Source organism: Myotis davidii, unplaced genomic scaffold (genome assembly GCF_000327345.1).
Source record: "Myotis davidii unplaced genomic scaffold, ASM32734v1 scaffold473, whole genome shotgun sequence".
Lineage (NCBI taxonomy): Eukaryota > Metazoa > Chordata > Mammalia > Chiroptera > Vespertilionidae > Myotis > Myotis davidii.
This window is the reverse complement of record NW_006284843.1, coordinates 4,157,126-4,180,278: the sequence shown is the minus strand read 5'-3', so window position 1 is coordinate 4,180,278 and position 23,153 is coordinate 4,157,126. Positions and strand designations below refer to the sequence as shown.

Sequence of the window (23,153 nt, the reverse complement as noted above, 5' to 3'; positions counted from 1 at the left end):
ACTTGAAGTGTTACATATATAAAGTGCTTATTTTCTTAACTATGTGATATTGAGAGATCAATAAAGAAGATTGAGATTGGGAGGAAAGGTGATTTGTAGATAAAACCAATCATTTTTAAACTGAAAAGCATCTTTATTAATCGAATGGTATTTTAAGATGTTGCGATACTAATTTGTATCTACCAACATGTATTTTGTGAGAATAAATGTTACGCCTTAAAAATATCCAATTCGTTATCTCCTAAAAAAGCTCTTCCATAAGTTGGAGAAATAGATAAACAAATGTCTGGATCACTACAAAATTCTATTGCTGGAGCCACAAGAAAAAGTTAGGGTATTTTAACTTTCACATTTAACAAGATGATGCCAAAGTAGTGTTATTTGAGGGGATAAACTACTTGAAGATGAGCCCACACAGTCCCTGAAAAAGACAATGGCATTTATTTGTAGCTTTTCGGCAGATGTGTCATACATTACCCACCAGACAGTGGCAAGGGAAACCAGGACTATAAATCTTAAAATATGAAAAAATTGCCTTCTGAATGGGGGGTGGGGGCAGGGGACATGTTGTAAAACATTTTGATTGTCTTTTCTCCCACAGGAGACTGCTACAGTTGAGTTCACCAGTTAAAGATTTTATTGAATTGTTTATATCTTAACAATTTCATGTTATATGGAAAAACAACAAACAATCTGATTTAAATCAATGGTAAAAAATACTTCATTAAACAAATATCTGTTGGGTAATCAATATGTCAAAAGCAGAAGACAGTATCAAGAGGATAACCTATAGGGAGCAAGAAGTTTTGACAAGTGGGGAAGTTAAAAATTATTTCTACAAAGGTCAGAAATAGTTTCCGATTTTCCTTTTTGCCCTGATTAGCTACCAGCCTATTGCAGACTGCTAAAATATACATTTCTGTAGCTTTAAATTTCCCAGTTCTGCTTCTTAAGTTATATTGAAGTCCAGTAACTGGCAGCCCAAACAAACATGTAAAATGACTGCCACAAGGGAAATGTACTAACAAATGATAGAGATCTTCCCAGGAGCATAGAATAGAGCAGAGGGCATAATTTTAGAGCTGGAATATACCAATACCTTCACGGCAACTTGGTATGCTTTTCCAGATGCTGCTTTCAACAACAGAAAAACAGTATTTTTCCCAGGCATTTTGGAAAGACAACATTCCTTCAGGAATCCACATGAAGAGACTTTATCTTTCCTGTCTTTGTTTGCCAATTTTGGCAACCAGTGTTTATCATGTAAACTCCATGAGAAAAAAGTCTCTTGTCTGTCTTCACCACTACAGTCCTGATGCATAGGAAAACGCCTGGGCACATAGTAGATACTCAGTAAATGTTTGTGAAAGACTTCTGCTATTAGGCTACAGGGAACTGTTAAAGACAGAGATGCTTGCTTCCTTGTTGTTATCAGATATTTTTATTCCCTAGCTGACCAGGGAGATGGTCACATCCAATCACATTTGTACACAGATTGACTAATCTTTTACTGTCCTTGTCATTTCTTATAGGAAACTGAATTTTTTAAAAGTATTGATTTACCTCAGAATATCTGGGAGGAGTTTTATTAAAATAATGGCATATCTTCTTACAAATTCTGAAAAATACAATGTAAATATGTAATAATTAGAGGCCCGGTGCATGAAATTAGTCCCTAGGCCAGGGCCGATCGGGGCCTTCTGGCTGCCAGCCAGGGCCTTCATTCATTCTGCACTGCCCTCTGGTGGTCAGCACACATCATAGCGAGCGATCAACTTTCCAGTCTCCCGGTCAAACTCCCGAGGGGACACTTTGCATAGTAGTCTTTTATATATATAGATAATATATCTCCCAAAGACTAGGGACTCACCCACCTAGAGCAACTGTCAGAGATGACAAGGAAGAGATTCCCCATAAAGTAGAAAGCTGGACTAAGGTCCTTCCCCACTCAAAGTATAACTGCTAAGTCATCTTAAATTCTCAGGATTTTCTTTGACCTCTTGATTGCTTCTAGTTCTATCCATATTTTGTCTACATAGCACATTCTGTAACAACCTTTAAATATGCCACCTAAAGAGGATGCAACCCTGCAAAGCCGAAATGTTCTTGATATCCAACCCAGAGAAAGATATAAATCTATCTGTAAAATGAGAAGTGAGATGCAAAAATACAGTAAGTCTAATCTATTCCTATTTTTTAATGAAAGGCTATTCTAGTAAATTATAATTTTAAGATGATAATTTACCTTGCCCTTATTAATAAATAAGCACATTCTTATTTTGTAATTAATTACCTCAGGGACTTATAACAGGGCTATTACTAATAATTCACTTCTGAGGCTCAGGAAGTTTATCATATTTTGTTATGATTCTTTCTTTATTAGCACATTAAGCACCCAGCCTGTTTTGTCTTCTGGATGGAAAGCATAGTGTCAGTCACCAGTGACTGACAGGGCAAAAAGGAAAATTGGAAACTACTTCTGACCTTTGTAGAAATAATTTTTAACTTCCCCACTTAACATGTTAAAGACTAGAGGCCAGGTGCACAAAATTCATGCATGGGGATGGGGGAGGGGTGTTCCTCAGCCCAACCTGCACCCTCTCCAATCTGGAACCCGTCGGGGGATCTCTGACTGCCAGACATCTCTCTCACAATCTGGGACCACTGGATCCTAACCACTTGACTGCCTGGTTGCCCCTAACCACCTCTGCCTTGGCCCCTGCCACTGTGGCTTTGTCCGGAAGGACGTCCAGAAGATGTCCATTCTAATTAGCATATTACCCTTTTATTAGTATAGATATTAACAAATGTATACACACACATGTGCGCATGCACACACACACACACACAGACAAGACTGTATGAGGTAGCATAAGGAAAGGGGACAAGATACATGGAAAAGCAGACTGAGAAGTGGCTGAGCCACATTAAGTAAAAATCCGTGGACTAATGTAGAAATCCGTGGATTCTTACTGTGAAGTCTATGGAACTCTCCACCTTGAAGCCATCACAACTTTACAGTTACAATTTCTACAAGGCTCAGCTTTTTCTGTTTCTTTCTGAGAAGCTCAGTTGTTCAGCACTCTTGGATTTCTATAAGACCTAAATGTACAGCTAAGAATTCTGTTTTCTTATTTCTACCTTGAAATAAATGTCCCACTATTGCCAGATCTGAGTGACAGGCCTGTAAGGCTCAGCTGCCTTTTGGGAGTCATTCTGCCTCAGAGTCGTCAGCAGGGTCTCTTCCTCACCCTGTGCCTCAGTTTCCTCCTCTCCAAAAATATAATAATAGGTTAATCAGAAGATTAAATTAGATAATATTTGTAAAGTGTTTAAAACATTTTTATTTAGGCCTGGCATACAATAAACAAGCAGTAAATACTAGACATTTTTATAATCATAATTATGGTACTTAAAGATGAACTCAAAAGGATGTCCTCTTTGCTTCCTCTATAGTTCGAGAGCGAACCCTAAGGCTCTTCAAAGGAACTGATGATTGTCCCTGGGGCTTCCAAATTCAATTCTCCAAACCAATCGTGGTAACAGAAGTGGATGCTAGTAAGTTGTCTCACTCTAGCAGTTTTAATCTAAATAGTCTTTGATATCATAGTCCTGTAAAGCACGCATATGCAATAGAAGCAATTTCTAAATTTCAGTCTATCAGAACCTCATGGTGACTGACAGGTGCCCACAACATGACCAGATGTTTTTTTATAAGACATGCTTTCCTGATGGAAAATACTCCTCTGCTATACATAGGGCACTGGTCTCCCTGCCAAAAACTAACCCTACCTGCAAAGAATAACAGCCTAGGAGTAGGCTGTTGCTGATTTATTAGTACTTAATATTTTCTGGGAAGCATTCCATTCGCCCTGAATTATTTCCCTATAGCTTTTCAGATCTCATTTTCTAACAAGCAAATTAAGAATTAGTAGGTGCCTAGTGAAAGGTGGATCCTTTGTTCCCTAATCTATAACATGAGAGTAATGTGAGATCAATGCTTGGAGGCCAGAACACAAAGGCGGGGAGGCATATAAACTAAAGGTGTCCACACCCACATGATGCATTAGGTGAGGCTTAATGAGAGTATCACAGAGGGAGGTCCAGGGCCACTAGCGGGTTGCTTATTTACATTTCAGTACTTGTCTAGACTGTGAGTTTCCCAAGGTCAGAAACTATATCTTACACATTATTTTATCCTCAATACTTGGTGCAGTATCCCAAAGGCAAGAGAGTAGATGCCCCAAAAAGCTTGCTGAGTGACAGGACGAGCCCTGGTTACCTAAGGGCTGGGGAAGCATAGGGCAGAGAGGAAGGGAGAAGCGCCGTCCAGCAGGATTATGACCCATCCTGCTTTGTCGCGGTGCTCTAGTCCCTTCTCTGGTGCCCTTATCACCAGGGTCACATGGCACTTTCCTTGGCCTGTCAGCACTCAGGTACCAGCACTCCTCTGCTGTATGCTCTGTGGTTCTACTAGGAGTCAGCTCTCCTATCTGTAAAGAAGTGGCTGGCTCCTCAGCTCCGGCAGCAGGGATGGCAGGTGCAGTACATGGAGTTGGTGCCTCCTAGCCCAGCATTTCAGTCACAGGTGGCACCAGTGGGTAGGAAACAATGTGCCCAACCACTATCTTTTATATGAACAGAATTTTCTAATCAAGTCTCAGGTCAATGGAATGGAGGCAAGAAATACTGAGTATCTAGACAGAATGTGAGATATTCCTGGTGCAGCAATGAAGCTAGGTTTTCTAGTTTTAGGGCCTGCCCCAAGGAAACTTCGTCTTACAGGTCATCACTTTTGCCAGGTGCTCAATGGCACAGATTTGGGGTAATCCTGTAGAGGCTTAGTCTCCTTTAAACATGAGGGGATTATCTATGGACTAAGTAACCTGGATATCTATTTCACACTCATTGATGTTTATAAAGAAAGAAATTTACATATTTATAATATCAAAATAGCAATTAAGTGCACGGAAAAGCCTTCAACCCATAGTTCAGGGCTGGCACCTGTGAAAGAGAGGAGGGAAGCAGGATTGGGTAGAAAGAACCTCAAACTGCGTGCAGCTCTGAGAAATTCTGAGACAGACATGGGAAGCTCCACAGCAGCGGGTCCCTGAGTGAGGTCCCGCAATGGCCACAAACAGCTTGGCTCTGGTATCCTTTCCAGCTCACTCACAGGCCGTAAACAGTACCTTCCTGGGGAGGATGTAGCCTTAGTGTGAGGTGCGATGCTCAGAAAGTGTGGCAGTGGAAGACTTTTACTCAATTACAAATCTCACATCACATCTCTTGAAGGTGTATGTTGGCAGTGTAGGTCCAACACCTCCACGGAGGGTGTGAATAGAAAGCCCTCAGCAAGCAGGAGAAAATTGATAGGAACAATCCCAATAAAGGTGTGGCAAATACTAGTTTGAAAATAACAAAATGTAGAAAGAAATTTAAGAACATATAAATTAATGGCAGAAAAAACATGTGTATCATTTGTAAATCTTAATATGTAAAGATGTCAATTCTTCCTTAAATTGATCTGTAGATGTAATCCCAATTACAAGTCTAGTAAAGTAGCTGTTTTAGTTTTTGCTTTTGTGGTAAATTTTCTTAAATTAGATTCTAAAATACTTATAGAAGGAAAAGGGCCAAGTTATTAAGCTGAATTGTGTGTTTTGTTTTTTTTCAGGGAAAAACGCCTTTTATTCTGAGTTAGATGTCAAAATTCGAATGCATGGATATATTTTTACTTTGAAATGAATGAATTTCAATTAAAGTTTAATCAGTTAATCAAATATGTAAATGATGACTTAACAAATAATTTTCTTATTAAGGGAAGGGAAAGGGAGGAAATTTACCCAAATGTAGGGGGGATTTAGGGGTGGAAGAATGAACCCCCAAATAAGTGTGGAAAGGGTAGAATTGGAACATGGTGACAGAACTCAGGTGACAAAAGATAAAGATTGCAAATTTTGTCCAAGATCAACCTTACCTGGCCCTGAAAGTGCCCTTCAAATTAACAAGAACAAAAAACAATTGTGGGATTACTTTTTATAGACACAAAGACAGGCAACTTTTTATCATCAAGTGGCTTCTGGTTTTTGTCACTACATTTTTAAAAAGACATCTAGCTTTAAGGATATAAATGTTTATTCATGGGGAATGTATTCGTGGATGTTTCTCATCTTCCCACTCCACTTTCTTCTCTCCCGCTCCTCCTCTTACCATTTTTCTCTTCTCTTTCCTTTTCCCCTTTTGCCTACTCTCCTCTTTCTACCTCTGACTTTACAAAGTTTGTCTTAAATAAAGAAATAAACTAATTCATAAAGAAAATAAACGACTACCCCTTTTTCTAAAAAATCAAATAGGTCTGACTTTATAAGTTTAGCAGATTTTTGCAAAATATCCAAAACCTTGACAGACTTGACTCTGTGCCTGTCATTCTAGATAAAATAACGAAACGCAGTTTCATAAAACGTTATGATCTCTTTAAGTTTTGATACCTTTGCAACTGTTCAACTGAAATCTCTGTTAACTGTATCTCATCCATTCAAATGCGAAACAAAAATGTTTGGATTGCAAATGACTGTATTTAGGAGGCCTCGAGGTTTTGTAATAGGAAAAGCTGAAGCGTGTCTACTGTAGCAGAAATGGTACAATACATAGTTAACCTAGGATTTTATTCAATATCAGAAAGTGCTGCCCTGGCAGGGATTCATGTAGCTGCTGAGTCTACTTCTTTTTTAAAACGTTTCTCAAGAGCAACCTCTGAAACCCATTGTCTAGTCAAATCTACTAATTGAGCGGTTGAGGGACTTCAAAATTACACATATTTTCAGCACTTCTGAGAATCTCATTCACACCACAAAACATTGTTCTGGATGCACTAGAGAGGCTTAATTACACACTGGAGATAAAAAGATAAAGCGGGAGACGTGTAGGTGGGATGGAAGTGATTATCCATAAGTATAGAGAGAGGGAGCTTGCGCGGAGCTTACATAACTAATTGCCCACACCCACCAGCTGGCATTTGCATGAACATTTTCTATGAAAGACTAAATGCTTGTGCGATCTGTTGGCATAAACAAAAGAAACAGATGTTCCAACTTTGATACCAAGCAAACTTGAAAAGGAAACTATACATTTAGGGATGGACAAGCCATACAGGAAATTGTGGACAGGCCCATCTTTCTGGAAGCTCTAGAATTAAAATGCTACTGTTGTAGTACAATTTTTTTTTTTTAATGAAAAGGACAAGCCCCTTTTTTAAATTATAAGGTTTTTCAGATTCTGCTTTGTATGTAAATATGCATGAAAGGATAGAGTAGCTCAGCATTTAACTTTTTATAAACCCAGAACTATTCAGTCAAGTATCCTTTTGGAGAAACGAACTTAGAAAACAATGGTCTTGTTTTTCTACCATGTCACTCCTTCCTGTGTAATGTAAGATACACACTTCTAGCTGCTCCCAAGACCAAGTAGGGCAACCATCTGTATGGTATATTGCCAGGTCACCTTGAAATAGTTCCCTCCTCCAAGAAGTCCTAATGCCTCAAATTCCTACCATTAATTAGTAGATAAAGGGAGAATTTGTAAGCTGCATTGCAAAATGAAACACACATCTATCATTAAAGCTAAAAACAAACTATCAAAAATAATACCGTTACTAGTACAAACAAGAATCCTTTTTACTCTCATAGCTCAAAAATACAAAGATAAATACTGTAACAATTTTTAAATGAGTGAAATATTTAAGTAGATATTTCTCCAATGAAAATGTACACATAGCCAATAAGCACATAAAAAAATGTTCCACAGTCATCAGGAAAATGCAGAGGACAACCACAGTGAAATGCCACCTCACACTCTCTAGGGTGGCTATAATCAAAATGTCAGAAGCAACAATTCTTGGCAAGAATGTGGAGAAATCCAGAACATGTATGCAATACCAATGGGAATGTAAAATGTAAAACCGTATGACTGCATCGCAAAAAGTTAAACATCGTTGCCATTTGACTCAGAGTTCCACTCGTAAGTATATGCCCAAGACAAACGAAAACATATGTCCACAAGAAAACTTGTACACAAATTTCCACAGCAGCATTATTTATTCAAAAAATGGAAAAAAAATACAAATTCCCATCTACTGATGATGCATAAAAAATGTTCTATATCCTTACAATAAAATATTTATTCAGCAATTAAAAGAAATGTAATACATGGTACAATGTGAATAAATCTTAAAAAGAGTTTGCTAAATCAATGACGCTAAACACAAAAGATGACATATGGTATGATTTCACTTACATGAAATGTCCGCAATAGGCAAATCCATAGAGGAGGAAAAAACAGATAAGCAGTTGCCTGCAGCTGAAAGGCTGGCGGGAATAGAGAGTGACAGCTATTGGTTAGGGAGTTTCTTTCTGGGGTGACAAAAATGTTCTAAAATTATATTGTGGTGATGGTAGCACAATTCCAAGAACATAGTAAAAAGCATTTAATTATATGCTTTAAATGGGTGAAATATATGGTATGAGAATTAAATCTCAAAGGTGTTGAAAATGAATTATTTCCATATTGGTGGAGCCCTTAAGTCAAAAACTATTGTTTAAAGGCAGAGTTTACTTAGGAGTCAAGATGTATTATCACACACTTATACTTTGATTATAGTAGTTTATGACTTTATCTAGTCAATTATTTAGCAGGTATTGATCAGCACAAATAGCTCAAACATTTGTCTTCCACTTTCCTCATACCCCTTAAAATTCTTTATCATTTACTTTCCCACCTCCAGATTTAATCACCTTTCATTGATTCTTGTTCTTGACTTCTTGAATAGACTGGAATTTAAAAAGCTATTTCTATGGAATGTTTTGTGGTTGTCACTGTAGGACTGTGGACCATAGTCTCCATCTTGAAATTCTTCTCTTGCCTTCACTGATCTTATATTCTTGCTTCCATGTTCTCTGGGATCCATCTGCTCCATCTCTATTCTATGTTCCTTTTTTGGCTCCTCTTTCCTTCCTCTCCTTAAAGGTGATTATTCATCAAGGATTTGTCCTCAATACTCTGCATTTCTCTCCTTACACTTGTCCCTTTCTTCATACATTCTGAACCCATTTCTCAGACCCATCACATATCCTAGGTTTCAAACATATTTTTCTATCAGCCTAATAAACATTTTCAATTTTCTCTTCCATGATTATTTTAGCATTACCAAAAAACACACACGTTTAGCCAACTTTTTAAATGCCCTACCATGTGCCAGAGATTATACTAGACATGAGAAACACATGGATGGATGGATAGATAGATGATAGATATAGATAAGTAGGTAGGTAGGTAGATAGATGATAGATAGATAAATAGATAGATAGATAGATAGATAGATAGATAGATAGATAGATAGATAGATAGATATAGATAGATAGAAGATAGATAAATTTTTACTTGCTCTTGAGGTATTCATAGTCCATTAGGTATAGAAAGGCAGTTATGCAAATGAGTGAAATGAAGTGGTTTAGGTCCTATGCCAGCATTTTATACCTTCCATTCATTTCCAGTTTGTATTCCCAGAGTCCCATTACAGGCCTGTTTTAATTCTGATAATAATATATCTTCTTCATTTAATCTCTCCCTATTGTAAATCAATCTTCTAAAAACCACTGCATATCTCTTGTCTGCTCACAAACTTTAATGGCTCTCTATTGTTGAAGGATCAAGTACAAATTCCTCATCCTCACATGGAAGACCCTTTACACACTGGCTAACTTTTTGATCTTCTCCTCCACACGCACCCTACCTACCAACAACCTCTGCTGCAGTTGATCTGAGTCACTAACTTTTTGGCGTGTCTTAAAACATTCTGCTTGTGTACCTTTGCTCAGAAAACTTCTATTTCTTGGCTTGCTGACTGAGGTTATGCTACCTTTGGTAACAAAAATATATGAATGGCTTAAGACAATAAATGCTCATCAGTCACTCGCATTAATGAGTGACTAATAGTACAATGTGGATGTTCTTGATTGAATGCTGACTTTGACCTACACAATGTTTCAAGATCCAGGTGTTTTGTTTTCTTTTGTTGTTGTTCAGTATTATCCTCCCCTAGGGCAGCTGTTCTCAACCTGTGGGTCGCGACCCTTTTGGGGGTCTAATGACCCTTTCACAGGGGTCACCTAAGACCATCAGAAAACACATATATAATTACATATTGTTTTTGTGATTCATCACTATGCTTTAATTATGTTGAATTTGTAACAATGAAAATACATCCTGCATATCAGATATTTACATTACGATTCATAACAGTAGCAAAATTACAATTATGAAGTAGCAATGAAAATAATTTTATGGCTGGGGTTCACCATAACATGAGGAACTGTATTAAAGGGTCGCGGCATTAGGAAGGTTGAGAACCACTGCCCTAGGGCCTTGAAGCTATCTGCATCTGGCAAGCAGATGGGAAAGGAGTATGAAGTGTGGTCGCTAGGATGTTTTTGTGGGTCGGGCCTAGCAGTGGCATACATCACTTCTACCCACATTCTATTGGCCAGAACTCAATCACACTGCCTATCCAATTGCAAGAGTCTGAGAAGAACTGTCCAACTGTTGAGTTCAGGTAGAAGAGGAATTCATTTTGTGAATGACCAGCAGTCTTTGCCACCCTGACCTCCTCATTACTCCCCACTGTGGGGAATCTAGTTCCACCTCCTCTGGAAAGCATTTCTTAACCACTTCAAATGGGAATGAGAATCCCTTTTCGGAGGCTTCACAGTACCTACTGTCTTCGCTACTTACTTTACACTTACCACTCACTGTGTTGCAAATTACTTTTCTTTTTCATTGTGCATATCTTTTCATCCCCAGGGGAATCCTAAACCCCTTGCAGGCATACTTTTGGGCCATTCATTCATTCAATATGTGTTTTATGGACAACCACCATATAGGACTTAATATTTGGTGCCATAGGGAACACAAAAATTGATTTTTTTAAAAAGTCATTTTGGATCTATATTATCATTTTAGAATTTGATTTAGAATGCATTGACATAACAAGTCCTCTGAGTCCTTTAAAACTATAGAGGAATTCATTTCAATGATCAACCATATCATAATACTTCAATTCATTACAAGGGTGGCATTATGTAAATGAATGGATATATTAAATGTTATTCTTTGCTTACCTTTCCACATTGATTGGCCGTTGCTTATCCAAGCAGCAAAGACCTTCCCCTCACTACATTGTAAATAGACGCAGACAAATAGTGATGATTTCTAAAATTATTCAGAGTCATGTTACCTCACCACGTAAGTCATGCTTTAGGATTAAAAGTCTTTGAGGAGGGTATGACAACCTAGAGAAGGACAGCCTGGTAATTCTGCACAATATTCTGCACGCCCATGAACCACGCACATGCATCCGGCACTGAGAGCTGAGAAAAAGGAAATGGGTTCACACTGAAGTGTAGCAGAAAAAGTAGATTTAAACTGCTGGTGGAGGAATCTTGGTTAAATATACAGAAGATCTTATTAAAAATGAATTAACCTTAGAATGGCTTATTAGGCCCTCTTTTACCCCTAGAAAATATTAGGTATTTTACAGGAAGTGCAGATACTACAAAACCAGGGGATAAAATAAATAGCCTCTGGATAGGTCCTCCCCACCCTGCAAAGTCTAAATCCCAAGGCTTAGGCTATTTTGGGTTTCCTTTCAGAACTGAGCCTATACAATGAAAGCAAAAGCGGCTCTTTATTTCCTTTTTTCTTTTTTTCTCTGGCTACTCCAAGATCTGTTTTTGCCACAACTTCATAAGTATTTCAATTACTTGTTCCCTCAACAATCCTGCAGCGAAGCGCTGCCCCCACCCTCCTTTTTATAGATGAAGATATTGAGGTTAAGTGATTTTCTCAGGGTTACAAAGAGACCTAGCAGCAATGAAGGAATGAGAACTCGTAGTTCAACCTTCTGGTGGATGAATAGATTGAGTTTCTGAGCAGCTGCTATTATATTGCAAAGAGGCCACGTAGATGCCTGGCTGAATGTGCAAAGAAACCGGGTCCAGGAAATGAAAGGGAGGCCGCGAGGACAGCTTTTTCCTTCTTATTAATGACACAGTCAATTGTTTAAAGTTGGAAAGAAAGGCCCTTTAGAGAAAGAGCTTTTTAAAAAGGGGACAAACAGCAGGGCACTCAATTTGGGACCCTGCCTCAGTGAGACCCTTGTTGTCTGTCTTCTTGCAGACCGCGCTGCTGAGGAAGCTGGGCTGCAGATCGGAGACGTGGTGCTGGCTGTCAATGGCACCGAGGTCACCAGTGCGGAGCACGCAGAAGCTGTGCACCTTGCGAGGAAAGGTAGGTAGAGCCACAGAGTCTACAGTTAATCTGAGGAAGCACAGAGCCGCACTTCACCAGGGAGTTCCAACAGGTGGAAGAGGCAACGTAATTTTTTCATATGAATAAAATCACATTTCTGCCCATGCTCCTTCGGTATCAATAGCCAGCCACAATAGTGAAACTAATGGCAGTAAGCCAAATGTGCTCCATTTATTTCCACATATTCCACATATTTCCTTAAATTCCCTCCCTCTATTGTCTCTTTCTCCCTTTCTTTCTTCCTTTTTTCTTCCTTTCCATCAGTTGTTAGAGTTAAGAGACTCGGGGTTTAAATTAGAGAGAGAGAGAGAGAGAGAGAGAGAGAGAGAGAGAGAGATATGAAGAAATTACAACTTAAAGTTTTTACAGATTCTCCTAGGGCCACTTGAAGCCTGCCCTTAAAGCAATTCTGACACGGATGGAACCAAGAGGACAGTAACACATGCCCCGCGCCCTTGTATCCACTCACATTAAACTCCGTGGGAAGGCTGATACCATCTTCCTCTCTGCAAACCAAGTTACTTCCTCTGGTGTGAAGTTACCAATCCTTACCTCCACACAGACCTAAAAGTACGCAGCTGGCAAATGCTTTAGTCCATCACCGGCTTCTTTGGTGAGGTGTCCTCTGCCTGGCTTCCCAAAGGCTGCAGGCATACCTCCCCGCCCCGGGGTATATTCTCAGGCAGCGATATTAAAATGTGAGCAGTTGAGATAGGCCGCAGGTGCCACCTGCTGAGCTATATCACTGCCCTTTTTCATGATGCCGCTATGCCTGAGGGTTAGCAACGCCAGAGACTTCTCTCAGGCAGAAAATCACTAACAAATGTTGCCTCCTGATAAGCTATTCTACCCTTTTAAAGAAAAGAATTTAGCTTAGTATTTGGCTACCTCTGAAGGAGTTGTTATGTCCTAGGTGCACCAGGAACCCAAGGACATGATGAGGTCACGTGTGCACAACTACCTGTGAGTCCTACATGTGCAGATGAGGAATCAAGATAATATGGTAATGACTGTACGAATGAATTGGTAGCATCCCATACAATACGGGAAGTTTATCCATTGCTTTTGGATTTACCTGTTCCTAGGTTCTTCATCACAAATGATTATTTTTCCAATTTTCTGAGTTAAATAAAACCTGATTTTAGTAATACTTACACTTGTAGGACTTATTTTATTTCCGCCCAAGAAGTTTGGTGTTCTTTATAATACTGAACCATTCAGCCTCTCTATATCAGTTAAGGGAACATCTCTAAAACCTGAATGGAAGGTTTTCAGATTTCTAAAAGATGACGAACGGACACTGATACTGAGAGAAGAGCTAAATCTAACACCCTCGCTTGTGCTGTTCCTGGCAGCCATTTGTGGGATGGGTTTCCCTGCTGCTGTATTCTGGCTTCCACCCTACCTTGGTCTCCCTTCCCCAAGGACGCACTCACCCTCCCTGTGTCTCCACTCCTCACACCCAAAAGTGGAGATGCTTCAGAAGCAGAAAGGCAAATTGTAGATCTGATGTTCTAAAGGGAGGACAGTAAGAAGCTTTTGAGAAGACAATGTCACTGTGGATGTTCGGAGGAGTGGGATCTGCAGCCAAGAGCAGAAGAGGGCTGAACGCCTCATGTAGGGCACAGCTGGGGGACCCTTTCTTAGTGTTTTCCTCCCCTCTAGCCCCCAGTGGTCAATCCCCTGCCACTGAAAGCCAGACAGACAGAAGCACCTGTTATGGACAGACTGTGGAAACATAGGTGGCGCCTCAGCCCAGCTGGATTAGGGAGATGGTTATTCCTTTCTCAGACTCCATCTCCCGCACATCTCTAAGACTGAGAAATAATAAAAAGAAAAAATGCAAATAAACAAAATAAAATAGAAACAATAGAAAAATAGTTTTAAAAACAATTAAATACTACTTTGAACTATATAAGAATAAACCTGAAAACTAGATAGATAAAAATATTTTCCAAAAACATTCATGGTGCCAAAGTAAGTGCAAGAATAGATAGAAAATTGGTACAGGCTATAATGCATTTCCATCCTACTCCATCCACCATACAAAAGCCCAAAATACCAGTCACTTTTATAGATGAAATTTATTTAACTTTCAAAGAACAAGTAATTTCTATCCTATAGAATTTTTCCAGAAAAATGGAAAGAGAGAATGCTGCTTGGCTCGTTTTATAAGATTACTATAACTTTGATTCCAGAACCAGATAAATATATGATAAAAATAAAATAATATATCCATTTTACTTATGAGGTGTAAGAACAAATAGATATCTGAACCAAGCTGTTTATTCAAATTACACATAATACATCATAATCAAGTCAGGTTTAAAGTAAAGATGGCTTATCATAAGAAAATATTTTAACACAATTCATCGCATTAGTGGACTAAAGAAAAAACATCACATGACTATCTCAATAGAATAAAAAATCATGTAATAAAGTTCAGCAAATTTATTTAAAATTCTCTAAACAATAGGAACAGAAGTTTCTTTTCATACTTGGTAAAGGGAATCTACCAAAAATCTAACCATGAAAAATATATATATAAAAGAATGTACACAACAACAAAACATTTAATAGAAAAATTTTGGACATATTTTTTTGAGATTGAGAAGAATAATGCCAAATTTTAGCAACCTCTGTTCATCTAATATCAAAGGTCCTGACTTATCCAATAATACAAAAAAAAGAAATAAAGGTGTATTGTCTAGAAGGAAAGAAATATAACCATTATTATTTGAAGATTATATAATTATAACAAAATCAACAGACTAAATGCTTAGAACTAATTAGGGAAATATTGACCAAACCAAGATCTCCTTATAAAAATAAGTAGTGTTCACCTATACCAGTAATAACCAAAAAGGAAAAAAAAGGGCACGAATATATGATTAAAAATAGCAAAAAAACTACAAGGACTTTGTTAAAAAAAAAAAATATGTACAACTTGACCAAAATACATAAAAGAAGTCATAAGTACCTAGAGATGTATAGTTATCTTTATAGGTGGAAAAACATTGTAAAGATATTAATTCTCCCCAAATTAATAAAATGAATAATTAAATTTTATTAAACATATTTGAGTAGCTTGTCAAAGTTATCCTCAAATATATGCAAAAGAATACATGTCTATAAATAATCACATCATTTATGAATGGGGCAAGCAATGGCAAAGAAATCTTTTATACAAGATATTAAGGTACATTACAAAACCATAATAATAATAAATAAAAAGTGGTACTGTCACATAAAAACACAAGTGGGACAGAATGGGTTAGAAAACTTAGAAACACACTAAAACAAACTAAATAGTTATTAAAACTTGATCTATGATAAATATATCATCACAAAACAATGAGGAAAGGCCAACTTTTTTTTAGTACATCATTTTTATACAGAACTATAAGTATGCTACCTTATACTTTATACCATATACAAAGGTGGACAATAAAAGAAATTGTGGGAGAAAAACTTTGTTAGTGGTCAAAGAAATGCAAGTTAACAAGATGACATTTTAGATCCACCAGCTTAGAGGAGGAAATTATAAATGATATGATAGCAAACTTTGGTAAGTATATAAAGAAATGAGAACCCTCATGCACTCTTGTTAGGCTATAGGCATTTCAGAGAGCAATCTGGCAACATCTAGTAAAGTACCTTATCCATCTTTTGCACTAGATTGCAGTTCTGGGTTTAAGCCCAAAGAAACTGCTGAGAGGACAAATACAAGGACATTCAATGCAATGTTCTGTGTGGTAGAGAATATTTAGAGGAAGTCTGGTTGACCAATGGATACGTAACATACTTGCATTTCTATGCCACACTTTGAAACAATAAAAGAGATGAGCATTTAGCATCATGGATAGATAGATCCTTTAAAAATGGTTTTGAGTGGAGAGAGAGAGAGAGAGAGAGAGAGTAATAGAGTGAGAAATAGCACAATTGATCGGCTGCCTCCTGCACCCCCCTTACTGGGGATTGAGCCCACAACCCAGACATGTGCCCTTGACTGGAATTGAACTACATTCAATGCAATGTTCTGTGTGGTAGAGAATATTTAGAGGAAGTCTGGTTGACCAATGGATACGTAACATACTTGCATTTCTATGCCACACTTTGAAACAATAAAAGAGATGAGCATTTAGCATCATGGATAGATAGATCCTTTAAAAATGGTTTTGAGTGGAGAGAGAGAGAGAGAGAGAGAGAGTAATAGAGTGAGATATTAGCACAATATCATTTGTGTAAAATAAAATGACATACACAAAAGAGTGTGCCTACAGTCCTATGAGTGCCTATTGTGAGGACCAGAATGTTGGAAGAAAGTTAGGAACAGAGGGAGACAATAAAGTAAAATAATACAAAACAAAAGGGAGCTTCATTCCAAAGACAACTGTGTGCAACAACCTGAGTGTCATGATGGGCTGGGCGGTCTCCACCCAAGTTCAGGAGTGACAGATGAACACCTCCTGAGCAGGGACCCACCCACACAATTTCACTTCCACCAACATTCTAAAATGTATAGGCAGTAATGGTGAAGGAAGGCAAAACTGGATTATTGAGATGCAGTGGGTCTGTGAGAAGAAACTAAAAAGAGGAAGAGAAAAGGGAAAAAATAATAGGAATAAGTTAGTTTTATGTAGTGCTTTACATGTTGGATTTTATTAACAAGCCTATAAACTGGTCAGGGCGTCTCTGGAACACAAAATTTGAGACAAGCTTCTGGGTGTCCTCTCTGTGAGAGAAAGTCACCAACTTATCTGAAAAAAGCAATGATCATAAAACAACTGATAGAGCCTTTTGTTAGACTCATCTGATGTATACAGATCTTGAAATATATATTTAAGCATCTATTAAGAGCTTATTTAAAAATCAAAAATAAAATAAAAATCCAAATGTTTCTGCTTGCCTGTCGTATTTGTTTGCCTAGACTTCTTAAGAGTCTAACTGATATCATTTTGGCCACTAAATATTTCTGTACCATTTCATTCCCATGCATTTGAAACGTTGGTAAAATCCTATTGTATTACTGGTTGCTACTTTGTTTATTTAGAGTTATAAACATTAAGTCACTTTTCTCAAACCATTAAATCCTGTATCTAACAGCATGTGAGACCCACCAGAGACACCCTTTTACGTAGAGTTCCTGGTGGCCTGCACATTTGTAGTTTTGATCAGCTCTCCCTGGTGGCTCTTTCCCAGCCAGCTCAGCATCAGTACACAGCCCGGCATCGCAGAGGCATGGCCAGAAGGTGACAGCCATAGACGAGGAGTCTATTTTGTTAGCTTCCCGTGCAGGTGTTACCATATTTCCCTAGACTTGCATTAGAAAGAGGTCCACCGTCTGTTATAAGGTCAATTTTTCAATAATTCTATTAAATAATTCTATTCAATAATAACCATAGGATAATATAGTAACATATATATTACAGACAATTATAATATAAAATAAAAGTATTTGAATAATAATTCTATTCAGAAATGCTATTAATCACACCCACTTGTACAAATTACCTTAATTCTGCCTCTAGGAAACCCAAAACAGATTTGAGAAAGCATTCAGTATCACACTGATGATACTGAGTGACGATAGTTCCATGTGGATCTTGACCTAATGAAGTCCCTCATATGCTCTAGTTTGGGTTTAGTAGAGCTGGTTACTTGAAGACTCACATGGAAGATCTAATGATCAAGGGGAAATGCTGGAAAGAAGAAAAGGAGAGGAAAACAATAAAGCTTCATCGCCCTGGAAGCCCTTTGCGTCTGTGAGGGCTCCTAGTCTCCCTGTGCGCAGGCTTCCCTGAAAACAGGCAGGGGTGCCCATGGAGCAGGACCTTGGCAGCTGCACCCAGTGCCGCCCACCGAACAGCCCTGAGGGGCGGGAAGGGGCCTGTGTTGCAGGTCTCTCTCCTGCGCCGCGGGTGCTGGAGTTTGTCTGACTACAGAGGTGCGACTCTGACACAGTTTAAGATTGGTGACATAATGGGAAGACAGTGATGCAAGGAGCAAGTGTGAATTAAAAAAAGGAGTCACTTTTCTCTCTCCTGTAGCTGTAAATAACATCACCCACAATTCCTTACTTCCAAAATTCTAGGCCCAAGTGCTAGGGCAATGCTAGCGAACCTTCTGAGCTCGGCGTGCCAGCATTTTGAAAAACCCTAACTTAACTCTGGTGCCGTGTCACATATAGAAATTTTTTGATATTTGCAACCATAGTAAAACAAAGGCTTATATTTTCGATATTTATTTTATATATTTAAATGCCATTTAACAAAGAAAAATCAACCAAAAAATGAGTTCGCGTGTCACCTCTGACACGCGTGTCATAGGTTCGCCATCACTGTGCTAGGGCATGAGAGTTTCCTAGAGACTTTTTCTTTTTAAGGACATCATCACCAAAGAGCTGAATTTGTTAAAGACATGATTTTCAAACTCTCCTCCCATGAATAGTTCCTTTGACTATTTCACCTCAAGCCATTCATCTTCCCGTATCCTTCCTCCCACCCACCCCCACACAGCAAGCAAGGTTTCTGGGATGTCTAATAGAAGGCAATGGTTATGTGTGTTCTTTCTCCAGGGTGGAGAGACACCTAGAGAAAGAAGTAACCCATGGAAAAACTAATGATTTTGTGGTTGCACAATATTGGGGCTGAAAATGAAGGCATGCAGGGGAGACTAAATCACAGTCCAGGGAAGGGAGAAGCACGGCGGCTGGTAATGAAGCTCTGTTCATGAGCAGGGCCTCTCCGCAACTGAGAGCAGCCCGGGGACTTGCTACTCAAGCTGTGGTCTGACACCACCAGAGAGCGTGTTACAAACGCGAAATCCCAGGCCTCATCCCAGACCTGAGTGAGGACATGCACTGCAACAGACCCACCAGGTCATCTGCACCTGCATTTAGCCTGAGAAGCCCCGAACTGGGACATTTTAATGTTTTAGGGTCCCAGTAAATTAATAGATAAATAATAATAAAACCAGGAGGTTTGAATTGTTTGTGCTTTACATTGAGTTTACACACACACACACACACACACACACACACACACACTACAGTAACTACATAAATCATCTAATTTGGAGAGGACATCTAAAGTCTAAAATCTCTGTGAACGCCTCGGTCCCCTGGCCCCTGATGGAATCTGCAGAGGATAGCACCACCATCACCCAGCAGCTGTTTGGAACTCAACAGCCCCCCATGCGTCAGGATCATGTCCTACGTCTGAACGCGAGAAACGTTATAGATGGCACCAGGCTGCAGCAGGACCATTTGCATCCTTGCCCCCGAGAGGATGTTTTTGGTGCACCGAGTCGCGTTGATGGCTGGCTGAAGCTCAAGCTTAGCCCGATCAGCATCAGAGAACCCCACATGCAGTCTGTGTACACGAGAGGAAAATGGCCTCCAGGGCCACCCGCTGCAGCAGCACATGAATAAATGGGCAGGTGTGTCGATGAGGCACATTGGTCCAGGAGTGCAGCTCTTTGGGGACTGAAGTCCAAAGACAAAGGCATTTGGTTGTTTTTTTTTTCCTGCTCATTTTTCTGGATGTGTTTTTGACAGGAGCTTAAGGGCAGCTCAATAAATTTAAATGTATTTACATGGCAATGAAGAATTATCTTGACACACAAAGTTATTTAATTACCAAAGTGCTTTGCGTGCTGCTAAAGTTAAGACTATGTCAGCCTTTCTGGAACAAACCTTTATTTTCAGGCCCGTATGGCTCAGCCAGGAATGATCCCCGGGGTTGGAGCTTGTCATTTGTATAAGAGGAGTCTCCTCACTGACCCCCCATTTCCATAAACAGCTCTAAACAGATCAGTAATCTCAATGTCAGACATCATGATGAAGTCAGCACGGCCAAGGCCAAATGTCCCCCTTCCGGGACGCGGCCTGCCTCTCAGAGGAATTGTAAATGAAGCCATACCCCATTTGCAGTCTTCAAAACATGTCAGGGTTGCTGTCTGTCCGAATGACATTCAGAGAATTTTCTTGAGGCATCAAGAGGTGGGCGTATGTTGTGAGTCTGTGTCCACACTGGCAGCATCAAAGCAGTTGTAAACAGTGATCTCATATTACCAGGGACAATTTCCCCTAAGCTACGCACCACCCTGATCCTATTGGAAAGGAGGTCCAGGCTGGAAGGAAGGCACTCTGAGAAGTCGAGGACAAGCACCTGGAAGCTCAGGGTCCAATCCTCAGCACGAAGTTTGGTAGAATTTCTGTCTACTTCCAAGTTCAAAGGTTTGTCATTGATTGTGATCAGAAATAATACTGGTGACAGGTATATTAGCAGTGGTTTAGATCCTCCCTTTAACTAGCTCAGGTCAAGGAGGTTCATTGAATAAAAGTGAGATAGGAAAGCCAAACATTGCCTACCTTCCTTCTTAGGATGCAAATCAAAATACATTAAAGATTTTGCTTGACGTTGTTACACACAGTCAGAAGGAAGAGACTTGAGTGATTCATGATCAGACCCAACTAGGCTGATGGTTGAATAGAGACAGTTCTGCACCAGAAGTCAGGAAACCTGGGTCTCACATCTGATTCAACCCCCTGTGAGCAGTGGGGACTCACAAAAGTCGCTTTACCTCCCCAACTTTCATTTTCCTCATCAACGTGAGGGGGTGAATTACTAAAGAACGCTGATTCATTCCAATTGTGGGATTCTATTTCATATATTCCATTTGTGAAAATGATCATTTCTTTTTCACCCATTTCCCCCCATGAAAAGCAGCCATCCTTCCAGCTGATTGAAGATTCAGCCACTCAACTCTCCCAAATCATTCCCCTAGGCCCAGACATCTTGACTCTGGTGGTGGGATCTGACAACAGCCGCTGCCCCAATACCCCTCGGCCCACCTGCCGCGGCTACTTCCATAAGAGGACTCACTCTGGCTTCGTGAAGGGCTGGAGGAAGAGGTGGTTTGTGCAGAAGCATGACGGCTGCATCCACTATTACAGACATAAGAAGGTAAACTGAGGGCAGGTGTAAGGGTTGGCATGGTTGAGCTGAAGAAACCCGTGGAAGTGCAGTCGGTCCATTACCAATGCATCGTCTTGCAAGGTGGTAGGATTCTGGAAACCGTGTTCTGTTCTGTGACTTTCAAAACTTCTTCAGAGGTTCAGAGCATTGTCATTTATTTTCTCTGCTGCCGCCGAAATCGAGGTTGGCATACGTTTCTATCTCATTTATTCCTATTTTCAGTTCCTCTGTGAATACTTCCTTATCAAGCCAAGAAAATAAGAACCAAACTGCATACTTAGTGCCTTAGAGAAATCAAGGTGGGTAAGGCAAAGCGCAGCCAACATCCCGCTAGACCGCGTGCCTGGCACTGTTCCCCAGGTTACAGTCATGGCTAGCAGTGACTGGAAGCTGATCCCCCGAGAAAGCCGCCTGAAATACCTTGTTTCCTTCCCCAGGTTTCGTTAGCGCAGTGATTTCTCACTATACGCGAAGGTTGGAATCATCTGGGGAATGTTCTCCAATGATGCACAGCCAGTCCCCCTCCCAGATGTTTCTCATTCTGTCAGTTAAGGATGTAGCCTGGGCCTGTTGGTCTGGGGAAAGCACTTCGGGTAATTCTAGAGAGCAATTCTGAAGAACAACCTGCAGGCTGTGTCTTGTCAGCAGACATTTTCTTAGCCCTATGCAATACGGTGTTTAATGATTTTAATCTGATGCAAACATAAAATTCAGAGACTTCATATAGAAATCCCAATTTCCAAATGTGCCTGAAAAATTCCTTAACGACATTTGGCGGAAGCTAAATAGCGCCCCCCTCTCCTAGGGAGCGCGGTAACCGTCCATTTCAATAAGGGCCACGCTTCCTGTCTCCCGTTCCGCTGGCCGCACTCCAAACCACATTTTCGACCCTTAACAAGTGTTAGAAACATGAGTTTGGGTTGTTTACCTTTTTATGACACAGTCTTATTATTTCTGTCTGTATCCTCTGCCCTAGTTTCTTCATTTTAAGCTTTTTTAATTTTATATATATATATATATACACATATATGTATATATACACATATATGTATATGTATACATATATATATACATACATATAGGTGGTCATAATAATCTGGCCACTCAGTGTATACGTATGTATGTATATATATATATATATATAATTTTGGATGACCTTAATTCTTTCTAGAACAAAGAAAGGAATCTATCTATATAAAAGGCTAATATGCTAAGTGTCCTTCCCACCTTCCGACCAGTTGCTATGACATGCACTGACCACCAGGGGGAAGACGCTCGATACAGGAGCTGCCATGACATGCACAGAGAAACGGCACTGTGTCCACAAAGCAACACTCAGCTTCCCCCAAGTGGGACACGGGTTCCATCACCACCCTGGAGTGACAGCCCACCAAACCGCAGCCAATGCTGCCAAAACCCCATTGCATAAAATGCAGCCCACAGCCCAGTCCAGCCTGGAAATGGTGGCTGTGGGCTCCAGGTAATGATGTCACATAGCAATGCCTGGCTTCACCTCTCTAGTGATGACTAGCCCCCTTGCAGTTTCTTCAGCCCTGGAACACAGGTGGAAACATTTTACACTTTCACCAAATGTCTGTGAAGCGTTTTCACATGCCTCATCTCATTTGATCCTCACAGAAGTCCTAGAGTAGGTAGGTAGGAGACTCAGTGGAATCCTATTTGCTTTTCATTATCCAGAAAACAGAGATTTAGAGAGTTTAGAAACTTGACCCAACTGAAAAGAAGTAAGAAATGGTGGACCTTGAAAATGACTTCAGGTTTTCTCATTGTGCAGAGTATAGTCAAACAGCA

The 23,153-nt window shown here is 39.7% G+C and overlaps 1 protein-coding gene across 3 annotated transcripts in view; it reads left to right on the top strand.

Annotated features, from left to right (window-relative positions):
* The window catches only part of PDZPH1P, a 96,995-nt gene that overhangs the window by 24,850 nt on the left and 48,992 nt on the right, over positions 1-23,153 (top strand). For 2 of the 3 annotated variants that reach the window (XR_001512423.1, XM_015558270.1), the window contains exons 6-8: positions 3,457-3,558; positions 12,229-12,339; positions 21,151-21,329. Coding sequence is in view for 2 of the 3 variants with exons in the window: in XM_015558270.1 (XP_015413756.1) it covers positions 3,457-3,558; positions 12,229-12,339; positions 21,151-21,329 (392 nt within the window). In the remaining variant the exon portion in view is untranslated. The remainder of the gene's footprint in view (positions 1-3,456; positions 3,559-12,228; positions 12,340-21,150; positions 21,330-23,153) is intronic. The other variant, XM_006755139.2, reaches the window with a different exon arrangement.